Source organism: Sander lucioperca, chromosome 24 (genome assembly GCF_008315115.2).
Source record: "Sander lucioperca isolate FBNREF2018 chromosome 24, SLUC_FBN_1.2, whole genome shotgun sequence".
NCBI classification, from domain to species: domain Eukaryota; kingdom Metazoa; phylum Chordata; class Actinopteri; order Perciformes; family Percidae; genus Sander; species Sander lucioperca.
Window position 1 is genome coordinate 6,231,222 of NC_050196.1, and position 26,636 is coordinate 6,257,857.

A 26,636-nucleotide genomic window follows, 5' to 3' on the forward strand; every position below is an offset into this window, starting at 1 on the left:
CATCTGCGATCGACATAGTATATGACAAAGAAAAAACTTATTTTAGTGCTGTAAAACGAGAAAAACTGTTCTTCGTTGCAGCTTTTTGAGAGCACTGCCATTGAATCTTCCACCCCAGAAAACACACTTTAAGGGCATTTTCACACCTACCTCATTTGGTCCGGATTTTCAGACTTTTCAGTTTGATCCAAACCAAAATTAGAGGTGTGAAACCTCCCCCGGACCACGGTCCGGATCAAAAGACCAAATTTTGGTCCGATAAAAAGAGGTGGTCTCGGTCCGGACCAAATGGTCCGGTTCGTTTATAGTGTGAAAGCATTTTTTGGATGGTTCGGACTTTCGGACCAAATACAAGAAGCTCTGGCAGGCTCTCCTTGTGTTACAAGACCAGGGAAGCTCATTTAAGGAATAGCTCGGTGCTTAGTGTGTAGGCTACATGAGAGAGTGTGTGATGGTGAATGTGCTCAGAGCAGACAGCTGTCAGCTATCAGAGCAGAGAATACATCAGCAGTTTATTTGTTAAGTGGTAGTAAATGTACAGTGTAGGTTTCCGGTTGTCTCTGAATAAATGCTCAAGAAAGAAAGTTCCCGTGTCTTCCTTCTCAACATCACAACAAAACAAAAAGAGCCACGGCAGTAGGGGAGAGCAGCAGTCAGCTGAAAAAACTCAGACACAGAGAGAGGAGACGAGAGGACGGTAGCCCGTCTACAAACGACGCAGCTCACGTATGTGATGACGGCAGGACGTAGTTTTGTCACGTTTAGATCTTTAGTGCGCTTGCATAACTGCAGCGTGAAACCAAAACTTACCGGATCAAATGTATACAATGTAACAAAAACACGAACCTTGGTCCAGACCTTGCTTCGGACTTTCAGGTGTTAAAACGCCCTAAGCCCCTTCAGAAAACCTAAGACAATGTCTTGGTCTTAGAAACACTAATGTATTTGTTGACAGTTTAACTTCAGTGGTCTTTTAGCAGAAAGTCTCAGTAGTAACCCAAAACGTGTTTTATTTTGCTTTCTACCACAAATCATGTCCTTTGCAATGATTCATCAGTACAACTTATGAATGTTCCTCCATGTATATGCATTCTTCTACATGTGGTTTTATGTACCCGCAGTGGAAACGTCACCACATATGTGTGATTTGTTTAAATAAAATCGGTACTGAAGGTCAGAAGATGATGATGAGGAGACGGAGACTGAAAGACAGCAACGGAAGGGACGTGGGAGAGTATACAGTGGGGAGGATGTGGGAGGATTGTATATATTGCAGCACATTCATTAATGTCATGTCTGAATACAAAGCTAATGTAAGAACAAGACATCTTAAAAGGAGAAGAATTCCCAAATTGAATAGCCACCGAGCTTTTCTTGCAATAGGTTTTGGTATATCTGAATCAAAGTCATAATATTAGTAAAGTAAAAATATGAATATGCAATGTGCCCATTAACATTGTTATTGTTAACAGAATATGTACTGCAGTGGTGCTTCACATGCATGCCCTTTTGTTTTTACAAAGACTGATACAAAAGCTACCATACATTTGAAACTTTATCTTCAGATGGATTAGCTGGTTTTCAAAGAATGGATGCAGAGCAAGTTAATATACACTGTATATATCTGGGGATGATGTGGGTCTTTGCTTCATAAACATCCAGAATGCTAATTGAGCTCAATATCTAGCCAATATAGTGAATATAGTGCTGTGCAACAAGCAGATGGGTATATTTGTGGTGAAGAGAGCTGAGAGCTGATACATTCTCCAAAATCCTATGTACCAAGTCCTCAGTGTCATGTAGACGGAGCAAGACAACTGTTGCAGGAAAGTGCCGAACCTAACCCAAATAGACGCACACACACAAACCAGTGTGACAAGGAGGAGATGAACAAATCAAGCATTAAATTGAATGAGTGTGAAGGAGCGCAGCTGGAGAAACCAGATCCAAATCAGTCTGGGCACAATGAAATGATGCAGGGGCTAAACAAGATGCTATTCATTAGACCACTTGAGAAAGCATCCAGCAGCTGGGATTACTGTCTATGACCTCAATTACTCCCTGACTCACTTAAGACTTACTCAATTCATAAACTGCACTCATCTGGTTCAGCCAAGAAAGACAGATCTGCTCATGGTATTCCTGCCAGACTGATAAAATGAGTATCTAGTGACACACTGGAAGCCAAAGGGTATTTCATTGAAAAGCCTACAGTGATGCTTCTGTTGGCTGAGAGTGCGGTTGCAATCACATTAAATTCACACTGGTACTGCTGATTAAAAGCAGCATTTGTTGAGGGTGGGGGGGAGGGGGGGTGAAATAAAACATCAAAACCACCAAACATTGTGAGGCAGTTTTTAACTCTTGTGTTGTCTTCCGGTTGACCATGCAACTTTTTGTTTTTCTGGGTCAAAATTTAAAATGAAAACTTTTTTTCAACTTTTTCATCATCTTTTTTTCAGGCATACACATAATTGAAATACTACAATAATCATAATTTAAATCGATAATTTGAGGTGCTGTACAAGGGCATCTTGTCAGCACATTCTGGAAAATGCAGTTGCCTTTTGCAAAAGTAGGTGCTGAGTAGAAGGAAGAACCAAGCTGTGACAATGTGATTGAAAATGATATTATGTGCCAATTAGATCCCTCGATAACTTTGAGGAGAATAACTGCCTGCCAAGTATCGCCATAGAGTAATTTAGCCTCTGGATTTTTTTCAAATGTATAATTTACAGAGATAATTTAGAAATATAGAGACATATATAATATAAAAAAACACAAAATTGAAAGGAAAATGTTGTGGCCAACATCCTAGAAACATGACTACTGCATTAGATGACAAGTACTTTGGCTCATAACAGTTCATGTCTGTTTATAGAAATCCTGCTCATGGATTTGCAGAGGAGTACACAAAACTAGAAATGAATCAGGAGTGTACATGGCTCAGTATGCTGGCTGTTTCTGAGCTCACTCATACTTTTTTTCAACTTTTTCGTCGTCTTTTTTTCGACACTTTAGTCGCTTTCCCCAATGTTTTGTAAGCTTTTCCCAACGTTTTTGTCACTTTTCCCGACGTTTTTGAAGCTTTTTCTGACATTTTTGTCACTTTTTTCAACGTTCTTTTATCTATTGTTTTCTTCAAAAAGCTATTTAATTGAATAAAACACGCAAATTCAATGAAAGTAGTGAACTGATCATTTATTTTACTTGTGAAGAGCGTTGTATGGGACCATCCACGTTATTTCTTTTTCACAATTTGGTTGTAAGAAAACCCAAATTTCTGATATAGAAACTTTTTGATAATGGGTCAAATTTGACCCGAGGACAACACAGGGGTTAAACAACCAGCTACTGATGTGAATAAAGCACAGCCAAGAAAGTCTTATTAGCACACTGCATGCCAGAAAGACAAGTTGTGTATCACACTGTAGGCGAGAGCGGATTTCCACCTTTTAGCCCACAATAACAATAACCAGAGGAATTTGCTCACCTTGACCGACAGGCACAATAAAACCAGGGAAGGAAATTAAACAGCGTTATAGGGCCTTTCTCTAAACAAAGGACTTCATATACTGCGTGTGAGAGTGTAGACAGACACTGTGAAAGTAGCCTCTCCCCCACTGCAACACAAGCACCAAAACAAACCTCATGTTTGGTTGCCATGGAAACAGCCGGGCCGGTATTGCAGAGGAAGTACTTAGCTGAACTCATGCTGCACCGCTGATATACGAGAGAACAAAGCCGCACTTTAAGACCTCTTTCCATGTAAAATCAACAACACTCCCATGACATGGAGCCTGTACAGATTTTCTGGCCCATTACCTTTGTTGGAGCATAGGCCCTACTTATTCTGAAATTTATACCCCGTATGAATATTTAAGGTTATAGTTCACTGCAGGTTTTTGTTAATTCTCGAAACCTCAATCCGCACATGAACATATCCAAGTTCTTTTCTCAAGCGAGACGTTTGGTGTGTTGCTTGGGAATAAAGTGATGAAACTCGTGGAAACGCTGAAACGTTGCAGTTTCACTCAGCTGCTCAAGTGTGGACCAGATCGATGACACATTTTGTCAAAGGGGTAGCTCTTTGTCTCTGTTGCAAAATGCTTTTGTGCTTCAAACAGGCATAAGGCATACACATAATTTAAATACTACAATAATCATAATTTAAATCGATAATTTGAGGTACTGTACAAGGGCATCTTGTCAGCACATTCTGAAAAATGCAGTTGCCTTTTGCAAAAGTAGGTGCTGAGTAGAAGGAAGAACCAAGCTGTGACAATGTGATTGAAAATGATATTATGTGCCAATTAGATCCCTCAATAACTTTGAGGAGAATAATTGCCTGCCGAGTATCGCCATAGAGTAATTTAGTCTCTGGATTTTTTTCAAATGTATAATTTACAGAGATAATTTGGAAATATAGAGACATATATAATATAAAAAAAACACAAAATTGAAAGGAAAATGTGGCCAACATCCTAGAAACATGACTACTGCATTAGATGACAAGTACTTTGGCTCATAACAGTTCATGTCTGTTTATAGAAATCACTATGTCCTGCTCATGGATTTGCAGAGGAGTACACAAAACTAGAAATGAATCAGGAGTGTACATGGCTCAGTATGCTGGCTGTTTCTGAGCTTACTCATACTTGTGGAAACAACTTATCACAGTAAACAGGATATTGTTTCTACTGTATAAGGACCAATCCAAGATTGATACTACTTCAGTATTCTGGCTGTGCATGTAAACACGCTGATTGAAATGTGATTACACAGTAAGCGGAGCAGTAAGTTGTTTAAGAATCTAAGAAATGTGATGTTTCCCAAGACATTTCCTGTTCTTGTTTGCAGATTGTGATGCAAAAGCACTGGTTTCTAAGCAACAAACCCACACTGTTAATAATAAATGGATACACTGGGACTATATTAGGGACAGCAATGCAATACATCAGTCTCTTCCATTAGGAGTTTTACATACAGTACAGGAGGTACATGATTCAAATGAACATTTATAGGGCGGCAACTAACGTGTTCTTTTCTATTATCGATTCATCTTCTGCCTATCTTCTCGATTAATCGTTGTCTGTCTATAAAATGTCAGAAAATAGAGAAAAATGCTCTCTATAAAAATAACTATTTTATTTTGATTTTAATTGATTAATCGAGTATTTGTTGTTGCAGCTTTACACGTTTCACCTTATTTGGATTTTTCTTTGGAAAAAGCACACTTATAAGACAGTGAATGACGTACAAAAGATAAACAGGAACAAGTAATGTTTATCATATTACACATGTAATAATATGCAACATTGTTGAAAGTACGGTAGCCTGGTTGACACCAGACCCTTTTCAGTTGTAACTGAGCAACTGGGCAAGACTGAGTTCTGGGCAAGATTCATTCACAGCCCATTTCCAAAGGGGCGTCACCAACAGACGCCACTCAAATGCCTCTGGGCGCAATTGGATAGTCTTTCAACCAATCAGACCAACGCTCCGGGTGACATAGCAGTGACAGCGGCATCAACGGGTTGCTGACCTTCGGTGGCCGTCATGTTGAATGTAAACAAAAAGCTGCTTGCCATCGCTGCGCTATCGTCATCGTGTAAAGCCCGCCTCAACGGTTGTGATTGGTGCCTCGATTTGGAAAAAATGGAAATGAGCTTGAATGGACTCTTGGCCAGACTGACTTGCAGAGCAAATCTCAAAATTGCCGGAAGTTCGTCAGGGTTTTCCCAGGCTAGTAGTACGGTGGCCGACAGGGGCAAACAAACTGCAACTTTATGAATCACAATGCAAATAGACAAAACACAAGCAAATTAAGAAAACCTCCTCCTTTTCACTGGGAACATTAGTAAAAAATGTAATTACAATTGGACCAACTGAACAATACAATACAACAATATCAATTACAGTATCATAGCATCAATATCTTGTTACTATAAGATCATTCTTATCACCATCAAAAACTGAAAACAAAAGTTTTTTCTTCTTCTTCCAAAACATAAAGCCAAGTGCAAGTGGAGCAGTCATGCGGCAAAAGTTTGGCACTGTGATCATTTACTGTCCGTGTCCATAAAATGAAAGATATGACATCATCTAGTGGTCATCATCAGTATTGCATCAGATCTTTGCTAGAAACAATTCAGCTTGTGGAGCAAAGCCAAATTTCATGGTCCTTATCTTGTGTGCATACAAGCCTCTTCTGTAGACTATGCACCCCATTTTCTCCCCAAGTCTTCCTCTCTTTGCTGTAAGTCACAGCGCAAGTCTCTAAAACTGCAGTATTACCACTCTTTGTCATGAAAAATACACATCTTTTGACTCAAGGCTCTGGGAGAAGTCAGACGCGAGGGGTGCCAGTATGTTTGTGACAAGTGCTTCTGCTTTTGTGCGACCGCAGCAGATGTGTTTAGCTATAGCTGAGTCAGAGTACAGTTTCGGCGCACAGTTAAGCGATCTGTATGACTGTTGGTGGGTCACACAGTGGAACACAGAGGTCAGCTCAGCAGCAGCTATTGTATTATACATGGAATCATCCTCCCGCTTAAAGAAGGATGAGACCAAAGTGTTGGTCTGTACAGTTGTGCTGTTAGTTATTTGTAGTTTGCTGCTAGCATGCAGCCTGACGTCTGACTCCCCCCCTGTGTGAAATACCAAACTCCTTCCTACATACATTGCAAAACGCTTTGTTTGCATCACGTAAAACTGCTGTAATCCAGGGGTATTTCCCTACCCAGTCCTCCCGGTATCTGCAGAGACGTTTTTGCTACGTGTTCATCGGGTCCCGGGACACCAGCCTGAGCCTCCATTTAAACAATGAATGAATGAATGAATGAAAAATAGCAATGCGTGATCAAAAAGTCCAAAAACTTAACCCTTGTGTTGTCTTCCCGTCGACCATGAAGTTGTTGTCCTTCTGGGTCAAAATCGAAAATTAACTTTTTTGTTGTTTTTTTGACGTTTTTGTTACTTTTGTCTATGCTTTTGACACTTTTTAAAAGTTTTGAACCTAATTTATGACATTATACTTATTTTTTTAGTTAAAAACAAAAGCTGAAATTATGAATTATTTAGACTAATTGTTAAGATCAAAGGATGTCGAGTGGATCAATGTCAAAGTTTAGTCAGGATACTGTTTTGAAACCATTTAAACTATTATTTTTGGGCAATTTGGTTGAAAAAACCCATATTTCTGATATAAAAAACATTGAAAATGGGTCAAATTTGACCCGAGGAAAACACAAGGGTTAAATGATCATATGTTGAAGATTCGGGACAACTGCTTGGATTTCAGGACTGTCCCGATTTTTTTCGGGACGTCTGGTCACCGTATTTGTCAGACTTTACTTCATTGTTTGTCTGTTTTTCCACAGATACCTCTCGAAGCATTCCGACGACCAGGACCTACAAGAATCCCCAAACCTAAGGGCTACGGCTCCCAGAAAGTGGCAAACAGCACGGCGGCAGCCCTGGGACTGCAGAGCAAGAGTCAGCCACCACACGCTCATCTAGCCACCGGGAAAGAGCAGCCCACACACACTGCTGCAGCATCACACATCAACAACAACAACCCAAATCTAGTAAACCGCAGACTCTAATTTTCTAAAATGTTTTTAGGGGCTGAAGGTCGGCTTACATTTCACCGCAACCAAAATCATCCTCATAGTTACTTCACATGTTGAATAGAATATCTAAAAATTTAAAATCACTGTGTTTTGCATAAAGACTACCTGGTGATTGCAAAATAAAAAATAAAATTGTAATAGTAAAATTTAAACTGTCAAAGTACCGCTTAATAATAATAATAATAATAATAATAATAATAGATTTATTTTATATATAGCTTTAAAAGGTACTCAAAGGCACTTTACAAGGAAATAACAAAGAAAAACAATAATATCAGTATAAAAACAATAACAACTAGAGTTAAATATTAAAAATGTGCAGTCAATCTTTTTGTAATCTTTGAACTGTTCCACTATTACCTTATCCTCATCCGTGGTGCTCCGAAGACTGCAAAATACAACAGATTATCTGTCAATATGTTCAATGTATTAGCTGTAAATAAACCTACACAACATTTAAGACAGTAGTTCCAATGTCACAGATTTGTTGTGAATTTGATTTCACTGTGCTCAAAATAAATTCAACTGAAGTGTAATACTAGAACATTATGTATGTTGTGTGTTATGTCATTGAAAGAAAAGGTTTCTTTGTATTGTCAGCATATGTACTGATCTTTAAGTACTTTACCTGTCGAGATGTTCAGATAATGACACGGCCATTTATCTAATTCTCGGGATGGAACACATGGATATTTTTGAAATAAGTGGCAATAATGTACATAAGTGTATAAGTTATGTGTTGTAATGTAGCACCGTGATAGTTATAAGCTTTAATATGTGACATCTGTGTTATTTTTGGCTATCAATAAAGAATTTTTATACCTGAAAAACAAGACAAATGTGTCCGATCTGATTATAAAAAAAATCATGGTGATGTCTTAATGCATATTTTTGATTAAAAAAATAAACACACTAATACAATTTCGAAATTAAAGATAATTAAAAAAAAAAAAAAAAAAAAGAAGTTGAAAAAATAGCATTGTAACATTTAGTTTTATTAACACTGAAAACTTATGTTATATGTATGTCAATAATTATGGAAATACAAGTGATGCAATGAAAAACATGAAACAACTATGATATGATGTTGACAGAATATTTAACACACATTTACTTGACAAGACAAGACACAACACAAACCACAACAGAGCGTAAAATTTTATTTCCCCTGGTGGGATTAAAATGTATGTCTTCTTCTTCTAAGTAATTATTGTGACTATAATATTGCCTCTAACTGAGGTTTTAAGGTGGAAGTGAAACACTCAGGGCCCTATTTTAACAATCTAAGCGCACGGTGTGAAGTGCCTGGCGCAGGTGCGTTTAGGGCGTGTCCAAATCCCCTTTTGCTATTTTGAAGGCGGAAAAAAGGGTCCGTGTGCCGGGCGCATGGTTCAAAAGGGTTGTACTTAGTGTCTTCATTAATTCATAGGTGTGTTTTGGGTGTAACATGCAATAAACCAATCAAAGTGTCATCTCCCATTTCCTTTAAAAGCCAGGTGCGTTTGGACATTGGCGCATTGCTATTATGATGGCGGATTTGCACCGCAATATTTTTATTTGTAATCTTTTGCATGTTTATGTGCTGCTGCGCTTCCCTGTGTGTGTGTAACAAGCATAGTGTGTGCATGAGCCTAGGAACATTTTACTAATGCGCTGTTAAAATAACAATGAAATGCTGCGCTATTGACTTTAGACCAGGTTTTTGTTGGTCAATGGCGATCACTTCCATCTGCCTCAAGATAGCAATACGCCAAGAATTCACCTCCTATCTTGCACCCGGCGCAGCACTACATCTTATCGTGGCTTGGAAAAATAATTGCATTTTAAGATTTCCTGGATTTTTAAGAAACTTTTTCAAAGGCCAACAGTGGTGTCCAAACCTCCTCTTGTCTTGCCGCTGTGTCGTCAAGGTGCCGTCAATGATGTCCTGTCAGAGCAGAGTTTATGGCTGAACGCAGCACAGACAGGAAGTGCTCTTTGTCCTCGCCTCTTTCAGTGGCACAAACCCAGGAACGACAAGGACCCTCCAGGACAAAGGCATGGCACACATCTAAAGACAAAGACATTAACATTCTTTCATTTTCAGACGTTATCAAAAAGTCCAAAGACTTAACCCTTGTGTTGTCTTCCCGTCGACCATGAAGTTGTTGTCCTTCTGGGTCAAAATCGAAAATTAACTTTTTTGTTGTTTTTTTGACGTTTTTGTTACTTTTGTCTATGCTTTTGACACTTTTTAAAAGTTTTTCTCACTTTTTTCAACATTTCTTTTAATTCATGGTCAATGAACCTAATTTATGACATTATACTTATTTTTTTAGTTAAAAACAAAAGCTGAAATTATGAATTATTTAGACTAATTGTTAAGATCAAAGGATGTCGAGTGGATCAATGTCAAAGTTTAGTCAGGATACTGTTTTGAAACCATTTAAACTATTATTTTTGGGCAATTTGGTTGAAAAAACCCATATTTCTGATATAAAAAACATTGAAAATGGGTCAAATTTGACCCGAGGAAAACACAAGGGTTAAATGATCATATGTTGAAGATTACTGAACATTATCAAAGCTGTGGCAACATGTATTGTACTCTTTATATGGTAAAAAGCTCACAGTGTGTATGTGTGATCTCTCTGACAGCGAGGCTGGCGAGAGCCACAGAGGCCAGGAAAGTGTGTGTGCTCTGGTGAGCCAACGTGAACGGCGTGTGATGTACATTTCGCCGCGTCAGCACCAAAGCGTCGTTAAACAGGAACAGACCCACGTCAGACACCTGCTCATAGGTCCTAATCGGGCACACACACACAAATCAACAGAATGGAAATAATGACTTGATTAGATTTACAATCTGTAAAGATGTCATTTAAAACATACAGTACTTAATTGTGCAAGGTTTCCCAATTTATTGATTCAAAAGTAACGCAAAGGTTGAACAATATTGAAATCCAAAATTGAGCATACATTTGTCCATTGTTTTCGAAGTAAATATATCTTTCTGACAAAATGATTTCAATACTATGTTCAAAGTGAAAACTCTAGTGTGAAACACATCAGTTTGGCATCTAACAGTAAGTACTAAGGTTGGTAAATATCCAGAAACACGAAAATAATCAAAGGTTGAAGATCTGTTATACATCTACTAAGTAAAAAAAAAAAAAAAAAGAACCTTTCTGGATATAAACGGATAGAAATCACCACACAGGAATAATTTGCGTTGTTACCTGAGCGAGTCTGGAATCTGTCCATCAGGGCTCCTGAGCAAAGCAGCATCCTGAGTTATTATCAGCTGCCTGTTCCCTTCATGGAGGTTCTACACACACACGCCATATTCATATTAAAATACTTCATCATGTACGTTTTATAGTTTGTTTTGAGAGTGTTTAAAAAAAACTCGACACTCTTTACCATTCCGCTATCAGGTTTGCTACAAATGCCCCTTCAATACACACCACTGCACCCTATATTCATCTGTCAACTGGCCCTCCCTTCACATTCGCCGTAAGATTCACTGGTTCACTTTCATTTCTCGCATCTTTTCAATCTGCTGCCGCTCGTGACTGGAACGCTCTGCAAAAGATTCTCAAACTGGACAAACTAATTTCCATTTCATCCTTCAAAACCATAATATCATCCTTGTTCACGGACATATGCAGTTGCTTCTCTACATAATAATTTTTCCAGCTAAATATTTGAACGGTTTCTCCCCATGTACCTGTGCACATCTCAATATAAGTGTTTATTGTTTTCTGTGTATTATTTCAAATTGTATTTTATGTAATTTCTAAACCGTATGTATTTCTAATGTATTTATTATGTAGCCCTTCTTCCCTTTCCCTAAGTGGCTATGCCACTTGTCAGGCCGCCATTGTAAATAAGAACCTGTTCTTAATGACTTGCCTGTAAAAATAAAGGTGAAAAAAATAAATAAAAAAAATAAAAAAGAAGGGAGCTGTGTTTTTACCGGACAGCCTTGGATCATCTGCTGCGTTTCCTCTATCAGCCTGTCTCTCTCTGAGTTTCGCTTTAACTGAAACGGAAGAAAACACCTGTGTGTGTTCATGGCTATGAGCACAGAAACACATTTAAAAAAAATAAAAAAGTAGCATGAGGTACTGACTCCTCGCTCTGGGTGTTGTACCTTCTGTATGAATTCTCTGAATCTCAGCAGTGTGTTGAGGGCAGAGGACAGGTGTGTGTGGTCCGGGTGACCGGTGTGTGTGTGGAAAGACAGAGCTTGAAGCAGAGTCACATACTCCTGTATTCTCCACACTGGACACAGCAGCAGCTCCTGCAGGCTTCACAAACACGCACACAAACATGTCTTTAAAGCACTTTGCTTAAATGAATACATTACAGTCTTTTGGTCAGGTATGGATAAACATTGCCCCGGAAACAAATACAAAATATGAGTGTGTATATGTGTGCCGTTACCTCAGCATGTGAGTTGCAAGAGTTCTGTCTGCTCTCTTCAGGAAAGCCCTAAATGGAGGCTTCGTCTCTCTGCACTGACACACATAACATCCTTGTGCTTACATATCGTACACATAAACTGTTTATCATTAAACCGGGTTGTTGAATAAATCTAAATGATGTATAGCTTTAATCACAATATAGCTGACCAAATTCTGTGATCACACAGAGCCAACTGCTTTCTCAGACGGTTGTACAGTCCAGCCAGTTAGCGTAAGGTGCACGTTGTTTGACTGTACCTTGTCGATGGTACGGAGGGCAGTGGTGTAGTTGTTGAGGTAGTTGGTGTAGACTCGGAGTTTTGAGCACAGTTTTACAAACACATCTCCAACACACTGCTCTGCACCCCACTGCTGCAGCCTGGCTTCTAAATCTATCTGAAACACCCTGCAACACATGCACATCTATCATGTCATTTCCACACATATGAACGCAAACAAGACAATTTCATACAAATGTGTGTGTGTGTATATACCTGTTGAGCTCCAGTATTTGTGTGACAGGGCTGAGGACAATTTGGATGTCAGCGTAGCTGAGGATAGCTCTGTTGGAGTTAAGAGCTGCTGTAAGAGGCTCTTGGTACACCTTCAGCACAAAGGAAGATACATCAGTGCATCAGTTAAATACCTTGTTATTTCATTTTTGAAAGATCTCTGAACCTTTTCTGCATCTAAATAAACAAACACAACACTTGCTACGTTGGTGGTTGCTCTGAAAACATCTAAATTATCCTCCCCAAATCAGATTATAATAATAAAAAAAGCAGGGACAAAATAGGCCATGCAGCTGCAGACCAATCAACCAACACCTAGTTTAAAAAAAATGTATTATATAAGCTTCCCATAGTTTGCTGAAAGGGCCCAGTTCCTATCAATTGTCAGTGGCTGTTTTCTGGACTTGATTGTACAACATTACCTAATATTTGTTCAGTTTCAGGAAACATTTCTAAGTCTGATTAGACTTCATGTAGAGTGGGGACTGCACCTTAAACAATGGCCTCTCAGCAACTACATATCCTGAATGAACGAAAGTTTGGCTGTCTTTTTGATTTTAATGTTATAGTCTACCAATTGGCTACCTTCAGCACAGCGCCCAGTCTCCCCAGATAAAGACACTCGCTGTGGTGGAGCTCTCTGGCAGCTGCACCTCTCCAATCCAACGCTGTCTAAAGACAGAGAGAAGGAAAGGAGTTGTAAAGACGAAGTGTGCTCCTCCAGCCTTCTCTGAATGCACAAGTTCAAAGCACAGTACACACACACACCTGTGGTAGCTCAGGTATCAGGCCGACGCATTTCTGTGAGCTATGTGGTGTTGAGGAGAAATCATCTGCTCCTTCGTTTATCCACTTTTCCCCTCCACTACACTCTTCTCCCTCCTTCGTCCATTTTGTCAGGAAAATGGCAAGAAACTCCAGAGGTCTGGTCTGAAGACGGAAGAGCAGAAATAAAGAAACACACACTGACTTATCCACAGTTAATGATTGAAAGAACATGAGTAACTTTGTATCATCTCAGTTTTTTTTGCCGTTGTTCTGTAGTATTTGTGTATTACAAAAAAAAAACCTTTACAGTTCTCTCCACCTCTCCCTGTCTTGTGAGAGCAGTAAGTCCCTCAGTCAGAGCCGCATTCAGATCTTCGGACACACAAAGCTCCTCAAGGCAGATTTTCTCGCACAGAAAGTGACCTATAAATATATGAATAGATTCCTAAAAAATGTTTACAGGACAAAGCATTGCAGGCATTTGTTTAAAACTGCCTTTGCCCCAGCTGTGTGTGTGTGTGTGTGTGTGTGTGTGTGTGTGTGTGTGTGTGTGTGCGTGTGTGTGCGTGTGTGTGTGCGCGTGCATGCATTTAAATATACTTTTGTGAAACCCACCCAAAGCTCGGCCCCTGGCCTGGAGGCTGAGTCGCTGTAGCTGTGTCCCCAGGCAGCCCCTCAGCTCCTCCAGAGCCTCGTCCATCCACTGAGCCTGTCTACACCAGCCCTGTAGTACACTCTCACACACAAACTGCAGTGCCGGGGCTGCTGGTTGCTGGTTCAAGAGTCCGGTGCCCATACTGCCATCAGACCACTCACTCAGAACTGGGAGAGGGTTAAAAAAAAACATATTTTTTTGTGGCTTCAACATGATGCTTAACAGTAATTTACACTTGGTGGTAGGTACTGTGGTCTACTGAATAATACAGAAAAAGCTGAAAACATTTTCGACAAGCTGTATTCCTTAAAGTAACTTTATGTAACTTTATTTTAAGTTATCTGTTGTAGTTATGGCTGATACTGGGGCAGGACCATCGCAGAAAAGAAGGAAATTAAACGAAGAACAACTAAAAGCTAAAAGGGAGAGAGACTCATCTCGGTCGGGTATTCAACAGATGGAGACAATTACGGCTGGATTTTCTGTCTGGGCAAAACATTCATCGCAACTAAATGACCTCCTACAATACAGTGGGTAACACAGCACTGTAAAGAAAAGACCTTTACTACAGCAGGTGTGGTAAAAACAGTACCGCTTTTGTCCAAAGCGGCCCCTAGAATCATCACAAACTGAAAGTTACATATAGTCACTTGAAGATTTTAGTGGTTTAATACTACAGTACAATCAAACACTTCTTGAGTATCTACTTTGTCAAAAATGCAGAACATTACTGTTTTCTTGTTTTCTAGACACGTTTTTGCACCATTGCAGCCAGCGCTAACCACAGTGACAAATACGTGCGTTTCAAATAAACAAATAAGCTCAACACACAGGGTGAAAAGAGGAGCTGCAGCAATGTGCAGTACAACAAAAATATGGTGTTTTTTGATAATTAAACCATGTAAACCTATTCTGATATAACCTCTAAATACAATTATGAACCTGAAAATGACCATAATATGGGCACTTTAAGGATTATAACTAATACTGAAAGTATTTCAAGAAAGTCAAAATATCCCACTGGGTCAAGAATCACATCAGGCGCCTGCTGGCTTAGACATTTTTGGAGAAGTTATTGGTAGTTTTGAGGTCACAAAGAGCATATTCCTAAGCATGGAGTGACTGACAAAAAGTTTTCAGTTGAAGTTTTTGAGTCAGTCTTGTGCATGGGTGACTCACTGTTCTGGAAACTTCCGGTGGCAAGACCCATTGGCGCCCTAACCTCCAGACCAGTCAGAGTAGAGAGAGTCTGGATGAGACTCACTCCTGATGCTGAGGAAGAGAGAGAAAGCAAGAGACAGAGTGGAAGTTATTGAGACAGACGCAGAAAGTGTGTGTGTGTGTGTGTGTGTGTGTGTGTGTGTGTGTGTGTGTGTCCTAACATCTGTGTCTACCTACCAGATGCAGCCAATGGGGTGAAGATGTCAATCCCTCCTCCTTCCTCAGTTGGTGCCACCCAGCCACCCAGCTTTTCCCAGAATTCTCTATGTTTAGAGGTCAGTAGAGTCCTCTCTGACAGGCTACTACCTGAAGAGTCAAAGGTAAAACAAGGTGGATTAGTAGACGAGAGAAAACAAGGTTCCTTAGACGGTTTTAAACAGTTTGAAACTGAGCAACATGCATTTTCAACTTTAACTCATTTGGTTTGATAAAAATAAAGTAGTAAAATACACTCCTGAATGGCGACTTCACAGGCAAAACGGATAACTGTGACTAAGCACATTATTCACTGAGCCACAGAATTATGTTGTGGAGTCGTAGCATGTATCTAAAAATTAGGAAGTGTTTTAAATTTGTTATATAGAAAGGTGTCTTTGAAAGCTTTAGTGCATAACTTGATATTAATGAATGTCCGTTACATTCAAGCCACTCTCTCTGTATTTATCAGTATGGCTATGTTCAGAAGATTGTGTCGTCCGGCAACTTTCGCACGCAGAAACAGTTTTTTTTTTTTAAATCCTCCTTGGCTACTAGCAACTGCGTGGAGGAGGGGTGGGTTTGTATCATGTGGACGCGCCAACAGTTTTGTTGTCATTGCTTATAATTCCTCATGGGGGCGACAGAAACTACGCACTATAGCTTTAAGAACAATTAAAACCAGGGCTCACTGATTTGGTGTGTGGTGGGTCCATACGTAACATAAATCAATGCAAGATTCATGATGATTAGTCTTGTGGCCAACACTCAACCAAGGGACTGACTTTAAAGAGGTACTATCATAATAAAATAAGCCATGAAATGGTTTCAGCAGATGTGCTTCACAGTATCCTGAGAGATAAACTTAGAGCCCTGTACGCTCCAGTTGGACTGGAATTAATCATGGCCGGCGTTTCCACACATTAAGATACACAGGATTATTAATTCTCACTGTGAAGCAGATGGATTTCCTCCGTTCCTCCTGGAGCTAGTAGGCCCAGTCTCTGAGCTCTCTGCCCAGAAATAGCCCTCTCCACCTGGGTTAACAGAGCTGAGAGTGTCCCTCTGTGGTCGTACAGAACCACAACCACTCCTGCTTTCACACCACTCAGCACAAGCTAGATGTAGCATAGAGAGAAAGAAAAAGAGCACACAGGGAGAAATATTATATGTTCATCTTCCAACTGGGCCTTTTTCTTTTTACACTCTTCGCCGCTGCTCTCTTCTCATACAAAATATATGGTGATTTAGGACTGACTCTTTCTTTGTTTGTCTTTTACCTCGTAGGCAGGGATTCTGTTGGAGATCAGCAGTAAGAGGGCAGGAGTGGTCAGATGGATGGGTGAAACTGTGTGGGGCAGTGCAGGTCTGCTGGTGAAGGAGGACAGCGCTGCACTGGCTTTGCTCAGTCTTTCACTGAAAGAGAAGAAGTACATTAGTACATAAAAAAAGCCTTAATAAACAGGTAACTCAATGTATTGTATCTCAAACCGAAATCATTGAGGGTAAATGAATACTGCATGTCACTGTCAGTGTGTAGACAATCACCTGCTACGACTGGAGGCTTGGACTCTCTCCATGCTCTGAGCTGCAGTCATGGGCTGTCCCCTGTCCAGGCTAGACCAGAGGCTGGGAGACCCAACAGTCCTTGGAGGCCAGGAGAGAGAGGGCCAAGAGCTGAATGTTCTTCCAGAGCTGGGCCTCCCTGTCTCGGTACTTCCACCTCTGGCTCCTTCTGGCTTTGTGTAGCTGCCCCAGGGTCTCCTGGTTCTCATAGATTGTCCTGCAAATATAACAGATATGGTCTCTAAGTACAACAGCTTTTCTAAGATAACTGAAAGCCATTTCTGCTTAGCAGTTTAGGACAGAGTTTTGCATATTTCTCAAACTTCATTTGACACTGTATACAGTAAAGAGGAAAAACATGAGCGTCCAGATAATATTTCATAAGGTTAACTCGCAACTTTGACACCTAAAAAAGTGTTCCTATCTTTTGACACCTTGTCGTCTATTTTGACTTCTTTCTTTTCCACTGACTTTTCTCCTCCTGTAGTTTGTCTCTGATCATCTGCCTGATCCTCTTCTCCTTCCACCTCTCTTCCTCCTCCTCCGTCATCCCTGTGCTTTGTTGGTTGAGGGTCCCGTACTGCTCGGCCGCCTCCCGTGGAGTGAGCCAGTCCAGCGTGGAGACACAGGAGACATAGTGGTTCTTCCACGCTCCAAATTCTTTCTCTCCTGGAGTGTAGGGAAGGAACCAGCCTCTTGTGATGCACCGGTCGGCCCAGAGACAGTCCTGGGCAGAAAGAGGCAACGCAAGAAAATGAGTCTTAATGGAATTATGTGGAAACGGCAGTCAAATCAAATATCTCTCTTCTGGGCTTTTCACCTGGTCAGCAAGGACCCTCCAGTGCCAGCTGACTTGGGCAGCAGAGCAGAGGTCACGAGGGGACAAAAATGACATCACATACAGGGACAGAAACCGTGGCAGCACTGCCGTGAAGTCCACTTGAGTCACAGGAAGCGTCTCGATTAGCAAATCCCTGCAATACCTGCCCACATCGTCAGAGGTTTTCATTAAAAAACAAAAGTGTATAACCTAGGTTTCAAGCTGAGAAAAAAAAAAGTAATTTCTTTCGCCCCCAAAAGTAGTACACCAACACTTTATTGTTTTGACACAAATACACAAAAGGCTAGAGAAAGACCTTACTTAAGCTGTGATTTGTTGCAGTTTGTGAGCAGAGAGTGCAACAGGTGTTTCCTCTGTCTGTCAGTCCACAGGTCAAACCAGTGGAGAACAAGGTTCATCCTCTCCTCAAATAACTGGGAAATGGGGGGGGGAAAGGACAGCAACAAATTCGATGCAGTCGGTGAAGAACGTATGGAAGGTGCACACTCATTGCATCAGTGTCTGGCTGCTCTGCCAAAAGCTACAAAGCTGACTTCCAAAACATTGATGAAGACTGTAGGAATGAAAAAATACAAAAGTAAGATAGATGGTGTGATAACGGCTGAAAACAGTGGTCTAATTGGGCCATTATTATTAAATGTATTCTTTAAAAAAATGATCCTTTATGCAGGACATACTGTACTGCTATCATTGCTCTGTCTGGTGGAAATCTCATTCAACCTTTCAGGAAAACCACCATGCTTTTCTTACTATATGCAGTGGAATTTATTGAGGATTTAGAGATAGGAGAAGCAAAATACTTAAATACGGATATATAGGCTAGATTACCTTATATGAAATAAATGTTAAAGGCCTAGGGAGGACTGAGAGCTCTGTCCTCCCATTATGTGTGTGCAAGTTTCTGCTGCCAATCGTTTTTATTGATGCTCAAACTAAAAAACTCTTACTTTCCAGAAAAACAAAAGCCCTCACTGTATGTGGAACTTTTTTCAGTCCACTAGCGGACTTAAACCTGGATGCCAAAAAACCACATCTGCACACAATTCCCATTATGCAATGCTGGCTAAATGATAAAATAATTAATGGATCTTAGCATCATTTATCTTTTGTCAACTTGTGTGCGACTGGAAGCATAAAGAGAGGACTTTGCGCCAGTTTGTGCATCTTTTACAAATCAGGTAAATTGGCCAATTAACTAAACTGTTATTTCATGTTAGCATAATTGCACGGAAAACGTGTTAAATCTAAACAGGCATATGCTGGATAATAATTTGGCCAGTCCTGCCATCTTGTGGCTATTAATACAAATAAATGTAATGTTGCTAAAAGTACTACTGAGCCTCGAGTTTTGGTCTGACCTGCAGGTTGCTCGTCTTGTTGTTCAGAGGAGTCCAGGTGCTGAAGCGGGTTCCGGACCGCAGGCTCCGGACTTGCTGCGGGTCGTAGTCGGTGCCGCTGAGCTGCCACTGCTTCACCGAGTGAGGGCTTGATTTCACGTTAGTCTCCATGTTCTCACGGCATTACACACTTTGAGAATAAACGCCTCGACTTCTGTTTAAATGCGTGAGCTCCCGTTTACTGTCAGATTTCGCTTTATAAACTCTAACAGGCGGCCATTGTGCTGCTCTGCTCCCAGTAACCTTAGAGACGCATCAACAAAAGGATGTACACATTCCTTCACACAGCACATCCCTCCTCCTGCACATTAATAAGTAACAAGATGACCATGAAGCAAGCAGCAGGTTTTCAGCATCACCAAGTCAATCATAGTCAATTTATGTTGGCCACCCTTTTGCCAACTTCTTTGATATGTGAATTCATTTATGGACTAATAGTATGTATACAAGCATGAAATCATATTAGATATATAATCATATATGAGACACTTGAGCTGCCAAATGTCCATCAATAATCCGTGATGATATGCCAAAACTATTCATATTATGATGCAGTTAATGCATTCATTCCAATAGTTTTCATACCTCACGCTCAAACCACAGGAACATGTGAATATTGAATGGACACAAAACCTGAAAAGCACAAGCTCTATTACAATGTTAATAACTGCAGTAGCTTCAAGAAAATGCACCCACCATACACAAATAAATGCACAAAAAAAGATGCTCCTAAATTAAGTTTCTGGCTATGGGTTAATTTATGACACAAAAGTACAAAGTTAATACGAAACGGAGGACATGCATTCCCCCCCCCCACACACACACACATTATTTCCTCCCTCTCTCCCCTCTAAATTTAGTCATTTGTCAGCACTCTTCCCTTTAAAATGGTTTAAAAACTTGTGTCCAAGAGTTTCAGACAACACATTTATTAAGTCAATAAAAATAAAATCACCAAACATTTAAAAACAGTAAAACACTTCAAAATAATCCCACATCCCCCAACAACGCTGGTAAAATAAGAAGCGACAAAAAGTGGATCAAATCACATCAAATTAAAGCAGCATCAAATGATTATATCTTAAAACATAGAATCACATGTTCTATGGAAGTCAATTACAAAGGTTAGAACCAATAAGGCAAAAAATGATTAAATTAGAAACATTAAGGCATGGTTGTGATGTCAACATTTGGATTATTAAGTATTTTCCAGCATCAAACACACCAGTGATAATGTGCAGTGTGTTTCGCATGTCGCATGGATATGTGCAAATATACTGTATTCAATACTGACAAAGGTGTTGGAGGTGATATCAGGCCACGCACATGTAGCACGAAATCATATGCAAAATCACAAATTGGGGTCACTGCTCATTTTCTTACTCATCCAGCGCAGTTTCTATGGTCAAAATCTACTGTACGTTTAAAGTGTTCATATTATGCTTTTTGGCTTTTCCCCTTTCCTTTCCGTTATATATCTTTTTGTGCACGTTATAGGTTTACAAAGTGACAAAGCCCAAAGTCCACCCAAAGGGACTTACCATCTTCCAGAGAAAATACTGTTCACAAACTGCTCCAAACAGCTCTATTGTACTTCTATGACGAACATACGTCACTTTGTAACACACGTTATAATGCTCGCCTAGCTGCTACCATGGCACGCCCTCATGCTCTGCAACTGACTAGCTAGCAGTACTTACTCCGCATGTGCGACTCCCAACAAAGATGGAACAGAAGTGAGATGTCTCACTCTGTAGCTAAAACAGAGAGCTCAACACATAGGGTGAAAAGAGGAGCTGCAGCAATGTGCAGTACAACAAAAATATGGTGTTTGCTGAAAATTAAACCACATAAACCTCTTCTGGTACAACCTCTAAATACAATTATGAAGCTGAAAATTAGCATAATTTGAGCACTTTAAGTGTTATCTAATGAATTGAACTATAATTCATTCTAATCAGGATATTTTTTCACTGTCTCAGCTTATAGTTTATGACATTAGAGACACCAATTCACCTGTGACGACAGATAAGACAAAGTGCAAGAGTATATATATATATATATATATATATATATATATATATATGTATGAACATTGAAGTCAGTTCACTTTAAACAAAGCTAATAAACAATCACTGAAGATGTCCTTTTAAGGACTTGTGAATTAATCAACTGTTCGACAAAAAAGGTGCTTTATCTCAATATAACTTTGGTTAGCAAAATAATGCAAATATAAATTGTTTCGAAATTAGTGAACGGACAACAACTTGACTTTAAACAGGCCATGACAGGGATGCAGCAATGCCAATATGTAAAGTATACTGCACTGTAGGTCAGACAGTAGCTTAAGTTCTCATTTCTCCATCTATTATAACTGATTAGAACAGCAAAGAGAATAGACTGTATCAGATTTATTAGGATGGTGGTGAAACTCAATCATATCTCGGGAAGCTATTTATTGTTGTCTTGCTGTTTAGTAAGGTAAGATTAGAACTATTTTATACTCAATATTAGCCACCGTATTTAGCACTCACTGTTAGCTGTGGGGGGAAAAAGGCTGTTAGTGCATCCCTGTTGTGACATCTTACAATACATCCAGCCCGCTGTACAGACCGGGAACACTGGTGAACAGCTTTCTTGCCATTTCTGCCACAATAACTTAAGAGCAATAGTGCCTCAAGCTTGCTTCAACTCCAACATAACCATTGCAGCCCCTCCAGGTGACATGGGGGTGAGTCAGATGGAGTTGAGAAGAAAAGAGAAAATCAAATACTGGCAGTCCTCGGAATCTCTTGGGAGTCGGCTAGATTCAGTTTCTGACTGGAGAAGCAGGGTAAAGGAAAAACACAGCCACAAATCGCAAGTTTTTTTTATCAAAGATCAGTGCTAAATGGATAGGAAACCTAAAGGCAGAGGTTAAGGACTAATATGATGCATGAAGAATGGTGACTTAAATATCAAAAGGATACATCGAAGAACTCAGCTCCTCAAGCTGTGGAGAAAAAGAACATTTTGATCTTGTTATGCATGTCAGCAGTTTGTTTGGCAATCTTTGCTCACAGTAAAGGGCCTTCTAGAGTTGATCCTGTGTCACATACAACAAGCAGCTAACTATACTCAAAGAGTTTAACACTTAGGAGGGGAAAAAGCAGCTAAATCCTTGCTGGGATGTTGAGTAGTTACACCACATCAATGAACAGCTTTATCCAGAATAAAGAGGTACATGCAACTGCACAATGAGCTCAATGTGATGTATCACCCACATTTTAACATCTGGGTATTTTAAAGAATGATATTACTCATAAATATAAGTAAACATAGTAAGGAATAAAGTCACACAGTCAACATTTTACAAATTATGCCATTACGGTCTTACATTAAGAAGTAATTTGTCCATGTTGGTGTCGCAGGCCACTTTCTTCTGGTCCTCTGGCATTTCATCCACCTCACTGTAAAGGTCAAAGTGCAAACGAGCCAGCTTCTCCTGCATCTCTCTCACATGCTCCATCTGGTCAATGGAGCACTCGTTGCCTGACACAAAGAGGGGAGACATATTCAGTTTAAACACCAGAAATGCTTAGGCATTTATATCAGATGTTAAACGTTCAGTTAACGTGACATGTATACTGTCTGGCTCTGTATGACTCTCTGAAGTTGCACAGGGTTGTTTTCATTTCAAGACTCATGTGGGACAATTTGTGTTCTGGAGAAGAGTCTCTTTTAAGTCCAAATTACCAAATGCTTGTAGTTTCCCTGAGTGGAAGTCGTTGAGGAGACTGAGCAGGCCGTTCTCCATCTCCTGTACATCTGATACATCAGTCAGAAAGGAGTGCTGGATGGTAGGTGCTGCCTGGCCCTGCTTCTGATTAGACCTACCACCTAAACCCAGTTGCTGCCTGGGTTTGTCTCTAACTCCCCTGGGGAAAAGACAGAAACAATCAGGAGTTATAATCAGGTCTGACTAGCAACATAACATTACTTTCATTATTTTATTTCTGAGGAAGATTTTATCAAATTATTATTAGTAAAATAATCGTAGCTGCACAGTTGCTACCTCCTATTTTTGCTCTTTTGGCTCCCCGCGTTATGGCTTGAGCCGACGTGCCGTCCCCCGGAGGAAGCGGTGGTTTTCCGGCCAGAGCCACCGGTCGGAGCCGCGGTGTTGGTGGAGATCCTGGGACTCTTTCTCTTTAGCTTTCGCTCCTCCATAACTTCATGTTACGGTGCTGTCTGGTTGGCTGGATAGAGGGTAAAACACGAAACACTGACACCAGAAACTGCAGCGCACTGTAGCTAATTCAATACCGAAACCTATACCTAACCAAGCAGAAACCTAGCTAGCTAACCCTTCAGATAGTAATGTGGTTCGGGACCAAGCTAACGTTAGCTTATCAGATAGCTGGTCGGGTAATCTTCAGACTGAGGCTGACTAGAGTGCCCGTTTAAGTTAAATACCGCAAACAGAAGCCGATGGACACATTTACTTACAGTTACTGCTGGGCTTATCGTTTGTCGTCTGTGGCACGGCTGATAGTCCACACGATTTAAACACTTGTTGAAACATAAAAAAATGCGTATGTACCCCGCAGGCTAGTGAGCTAGCCTGTAACTCTCTGAAAACTTCCTGTTTTGGTGGGACGCAACGGACCCAATCATGGCCAAATTCACCACTACATTATGGACTAAATACAATATGTCATCTCACTTAACACGGTGAGGAAATTACAATATTTCGGAATAGCACACGAGTATTTATTTTCTACTAAAATAATACCGTAACTTGATATAAAAGTCTCTTACCTACTCTGCTTACTAGTGTAACTCTAGGTCCCTTAACAACGAATTGGAACTGGGTACAACGTCGGCCGTATTCCATTACAGTGTTGTTGAATATCTTGTATACAACTCGACTTTGCTGGCTAAATATTAACACAAGTTGAGAATTTATAAATCTACTTATGTATTTGAAGCATTTCAAAATGACTTTCTCAAACAACACATTAGTAATAAAAAAAAAAAAAAAATCATTAAAACTACTTGATTACTGAGAAATGCATTCTAAGTAATCCCATTTCTCACAGTTTTACAAGACACTTTGTTTTTGTGTCCATATCATTTTATTTATTTATGTTATTTATGAATTTAATGTAATTATAATGTAATGTTCTTTTTGCCTCTGTTTGTAGATATGTTGTCCAAGATCTTTGGAATAGCACATCTCAAGAAGATTTTTCCTTAGAAAGTGAACTAACTGTGACGGAGGTGTAGTTGCAGTAAATGACCACATGGGGGAGACAAGTGATAGAAACATGAGTTTTAAAACTCAGGGCCAATTTCTGGGACCACATACCAGTGGTGCTATCATATGCTGGAGACCAATTGAGGCTAGGATTCTTGGATTCATAGCTCAGGAAATAATGCAACAGTAAAAGTTTGGATGTAACAAGGGTGCAGCCTCATTATTACCAATGTCTCATTAACACAAGTTCCTGTTTCCTGTGAAGTTGTAGTAGGTTTTCCATATATTTCAGTTCATGCTATCAGTTGGACCCAGTTCCACCACAAAAATGAAGGAAATAGGAACTTCCTTGAACCCACTTTTTGTTTAGATTTACCAGTTTTGGTTGTTTCACATGTTTTTTAGTGGGCACCAATCAGGATTTATCTGTATTTGAAACAAAATCTGATGACAGTTGCGGGCTTGGTTTTTGTGTGTGATTTCAGGCCCCTGTCAATTAAATATGATCACACTACACCCATGCAGTCCAAATGAAGTATCAACAAATAATAGAAATGGGTTTTTTTAAAACTCAAATTTTAATTGGACCTTTCTAATTCTTTTGATCTTTTGTGTTCCCTACCTTCATTACACCTTTTTGAAATTCCAAGCACCCGGACCTTTTCTATCAATTTCGATTGCTGATTATTTAGTCATACATAAGATCAGTTTGAGTTTTCAGAGGCTCTAAAAGTTCATGGACAACAAAAGTTCGTTGAGCACACCTCAAAAACCTAGAGGATGAGTTTAATTGGGTGGGGTAAAAACGGGAATCTTGTGAATGAAGTACAATTTTTACTATTATTGAGTTTTAAAAAAATATATTTCTATTCACATTTCTTGAGTTAAACCTGGCACGGCCTAATTGAGTTGAGTTTTGATAGACTTTTAAATGTTTTTGTCAGCAATCCATCACTTGGTCTACAGCTGGTTGCCAATACTTAAATACTAAAAATACTAAAAAATGACCAGTGTGGGGACGACCTCTAGCTCACCCAGTAGGCATGCGCCCCATGTAGGCTGAGGCCTTTGCAGGTTCGGATCCGACCTGTGGCCCTTTGCTGCATGTCGATGGGGGATGACATGCAGCAATTCCCCTTTCCCCCAATTTTCCTTCCCCTTTCCTGTTTATCCACTGTCACTCTGAACTAAAGGGAAAAAGCCCCCAAAAAATAATCTTAAAAAAAAAGACCAGTGTATAAGATTCACTCACATCTAGTTTTTTTTTTTTATCAAACAGCATTGTTCAGTCCTTCCGTCTCAGCTGAAATATTTGTAGGCCATAACCTTTTTTTTTTTTTTTTTTTTTTTAATAAACGGTAGGATGACCAATGAAATGGAAAAGTTCCCTGAATTCTTGAAAAAGTTCCAGAGTTTTTGGAAAACTATACCTGCAGTTGAAAAATGGACTCATGCTGGCAGATCATTTTCTCTCTCCCTCCTCTCTGTGTTGCTGTGTCTCTCCCTCCTACCCATTCCTGCTTTGTGAGCTCATATGTGTGTGTGTTTCAGTGTGTATTTGCAGCGTGGCAGTGGCTGAGTGAGGTGAACCAGGATAAAATGTTACAGATGAACACATTTAGACTGCCGCGTCCACACAGCCATTAACTTAGTGGATGTGCACACATAAACACAGAGAAACACACACACACACACACCTATCTCTCATCCGTAATTGCCGTGTAGGTGCTGTTTGGAGAGCCAGCTACTAGTTACAGCCAGTTCGTTCTTTTCTCATGTGCACAGCTGCTTGAATTATGTATTGGATTGTAAAATGGACGACAACTTGTTTAATTACACACCCCGTCTTACTGCTAATTCTAAGTTACCTGCCTTTCTAACGCAGCATTATTCCAGCATTTTAACAGACTTCCTTTGGTCGCTGTAGACGACCAACAGATTTAAATAAATGAATCAAAAAGCATGTGCTGAGTCCTCATGATTTTATTAAGATAAATAAGAGCTTCTGTTTTTTTCTTTTGTGTCTGCATTGAATCATCATTTTTTTAATACTAAAATCACATCTGTTTGTCATTTTTTGAGTCTTTCTCTCTGTGGACTTGACCCATAAATCAGAGCAGAAATGTTCATTTGGTATTAATTGGGAGAATAAAAGCTTGA

At 39.9% G+C, this 26,636-nt stretch overlaps 3 protein-coding genes across 9 annotated transcripts in view; 1 reads left to right on the plus strand and 2 right to left on the minus strand.

Moving 5' to 3' along the window:
* The window catches only part of filip1l (filamin A interacting protein 1-like), an 89,760-nt gene extending 81,328 nt beyond the window's left edge, over positions 1-8,432 (plus strand). For 2 of the 4 annotated variants that reach the window (XM_031291827.2, XM_031291829.2), the window contains exon 6: positions 7,383-8,432. In XM_031291827.2, the coding sequence (XP_031147687.1) occupies positions 7,383-7,607 (225 nt within the window). In that variant the 3' untranslated portion in view covers positions 7,608-8,432. The remainder of the gene's footprint in view (positions 1-7,382) is intronic. The other 2 variants (XM_031291830.2, XM_031291833.2) reach the window with 2 other exon arrangements.
* A 995-nt stretch (positions 8,433-9,427) lies between these two features.
* LOC116044682 (epithelial cell-transforming sequence 2 oncogene-like) lies at positions 9,428-19,529 on the minus strand. Of its 2 annotated transcripts, none has more exons than XM_031292090.2 (21): positions 19,199-19,529; positions 18,141-18,253; positions 17,820-17,982; positions 17,471-17,726; positions 16,982-17,216; positions 16,714-16,849; positions 16,386-16,551; positions 15,416-15,544; positions 15,197-15,289; positions 13,978-14,184; positions 13,682-13,785; positions 13,363-13,524; positions 13,180-13,266; positions 12,577-12,686; positions 12,341-12,488; positions 12,063-12,136; positions 11,770-11,926; positions 11,593-11,658; positions 10,853-10,941; positions 10,245-10,417; positions 9,428-9,684 (listed from the first exon to the last, which is right to left on the minus strand). In XM_031292090.2, the coding sequence occupies exons 1-21, from the start codon at positions 19,346-19,348 to the stop codon at positions 9,551-9,553; spliced, it is 2,952 nt and encodes a 983-aa protein (XP_031147950.1). In that variant the 5' UTR covers positions 19,349-19,529; the 3' UTR covers positions 9,428-9,550. The 2 variants fall into 2 exon arrangements, with proteins under 2 accessions (XP_031147950.1, XP_035854619.1); XM_035998726.1 differs by having other exon boundaries at positions 13,670-13,785.
* Positions 19,530-21,077: 1,548 nt separating this feature from the next.
* On the minus strand, positions 21,078-24,127 carry ccdc28a (coiled-coil domain containing 28A). Of its 3 annotated transcripts, none has more exons than XM_031292094.2 (6): positions 24,038-24,127; positions 23,292-23,467; positions 22,973-23,154; positions 22,614-22,768; positions 22,207-22,229; positions 21,078-22,057 (listed from the first exon to the last, which is right to left on the minus strand). In XM_031292094.2, exons 2-6 carry the CDS (start codon positions 23,444-23,446, stop codon positions 22,003-22,005), a joined length of 570 nt encoding a protein of 189 aa, XP_031147954.1. In that variant the 5' UTR covers positions 23,447-23,467; positions 24,038-24,127; the 3' UTR covers positions 21,078-22,002. The 3 variants fall into 3 exon arrangements, with proteins under 3 accessions (XP_031147954.1, XP_031147952.1, XP_031147953.1); XM_031292092.2 differs by lacking the exon at positions 24,038-24,127 and adding an exon at positions 23,726-24,002 and having other exon boundaries at positions 23,292-23,475; XM_031292093.2 differs by lacking the exon at positions 24,038-24,127 and adding an exon at positions 23,726-24,001.
* Positions 24,128-26,636: the final 2,509 nt, after the last annotated feature.

Coding starts and splice junctions, on each gene's coding strand:
- LOC116044682 (XM_035998726.1), bottom strand. CDS start 19,348: ATGGAGACTAACGTGAAATCAAGCCCTCACTCGGTGAAGCAGTGGCAG. Junction 11,659..11,769: donor TCAGAGAATTCATACAGAAG/GTACAACACCCA, acceptor CTTCCGTTTCAG/TTAAAGCGAAACTCAGAGAG. Junction 10,418..10,852: donor CAGATTCCAGACTCGCTCAG/GTAACAACGCAA, acceptor GTGCCCGATTAG/GACCTATGAGCAGGTGTCTG.
- ccdc28a (XM_031292094.2), bottom strand. CDS start 23,446: ATGGAGGAGCGAAAGCTAAAGAGAAAGAGTCCCAGGATCTCCACCAAC. Junction 23,155..23,291: donor CAAAAGAGCAAAAATAGGAG/GTAGCAACTGTG, acceptor TCTTTTCCCCAG/GGGAGTTAGAGACAAACCCA. Junction 22,769..22,972: donor AGGGAAACTACAAGCATTTG/GTAATTTGGACT, acceptor TCTTTGTGTCAG/GCAACGAGTGCTCCATTGAC.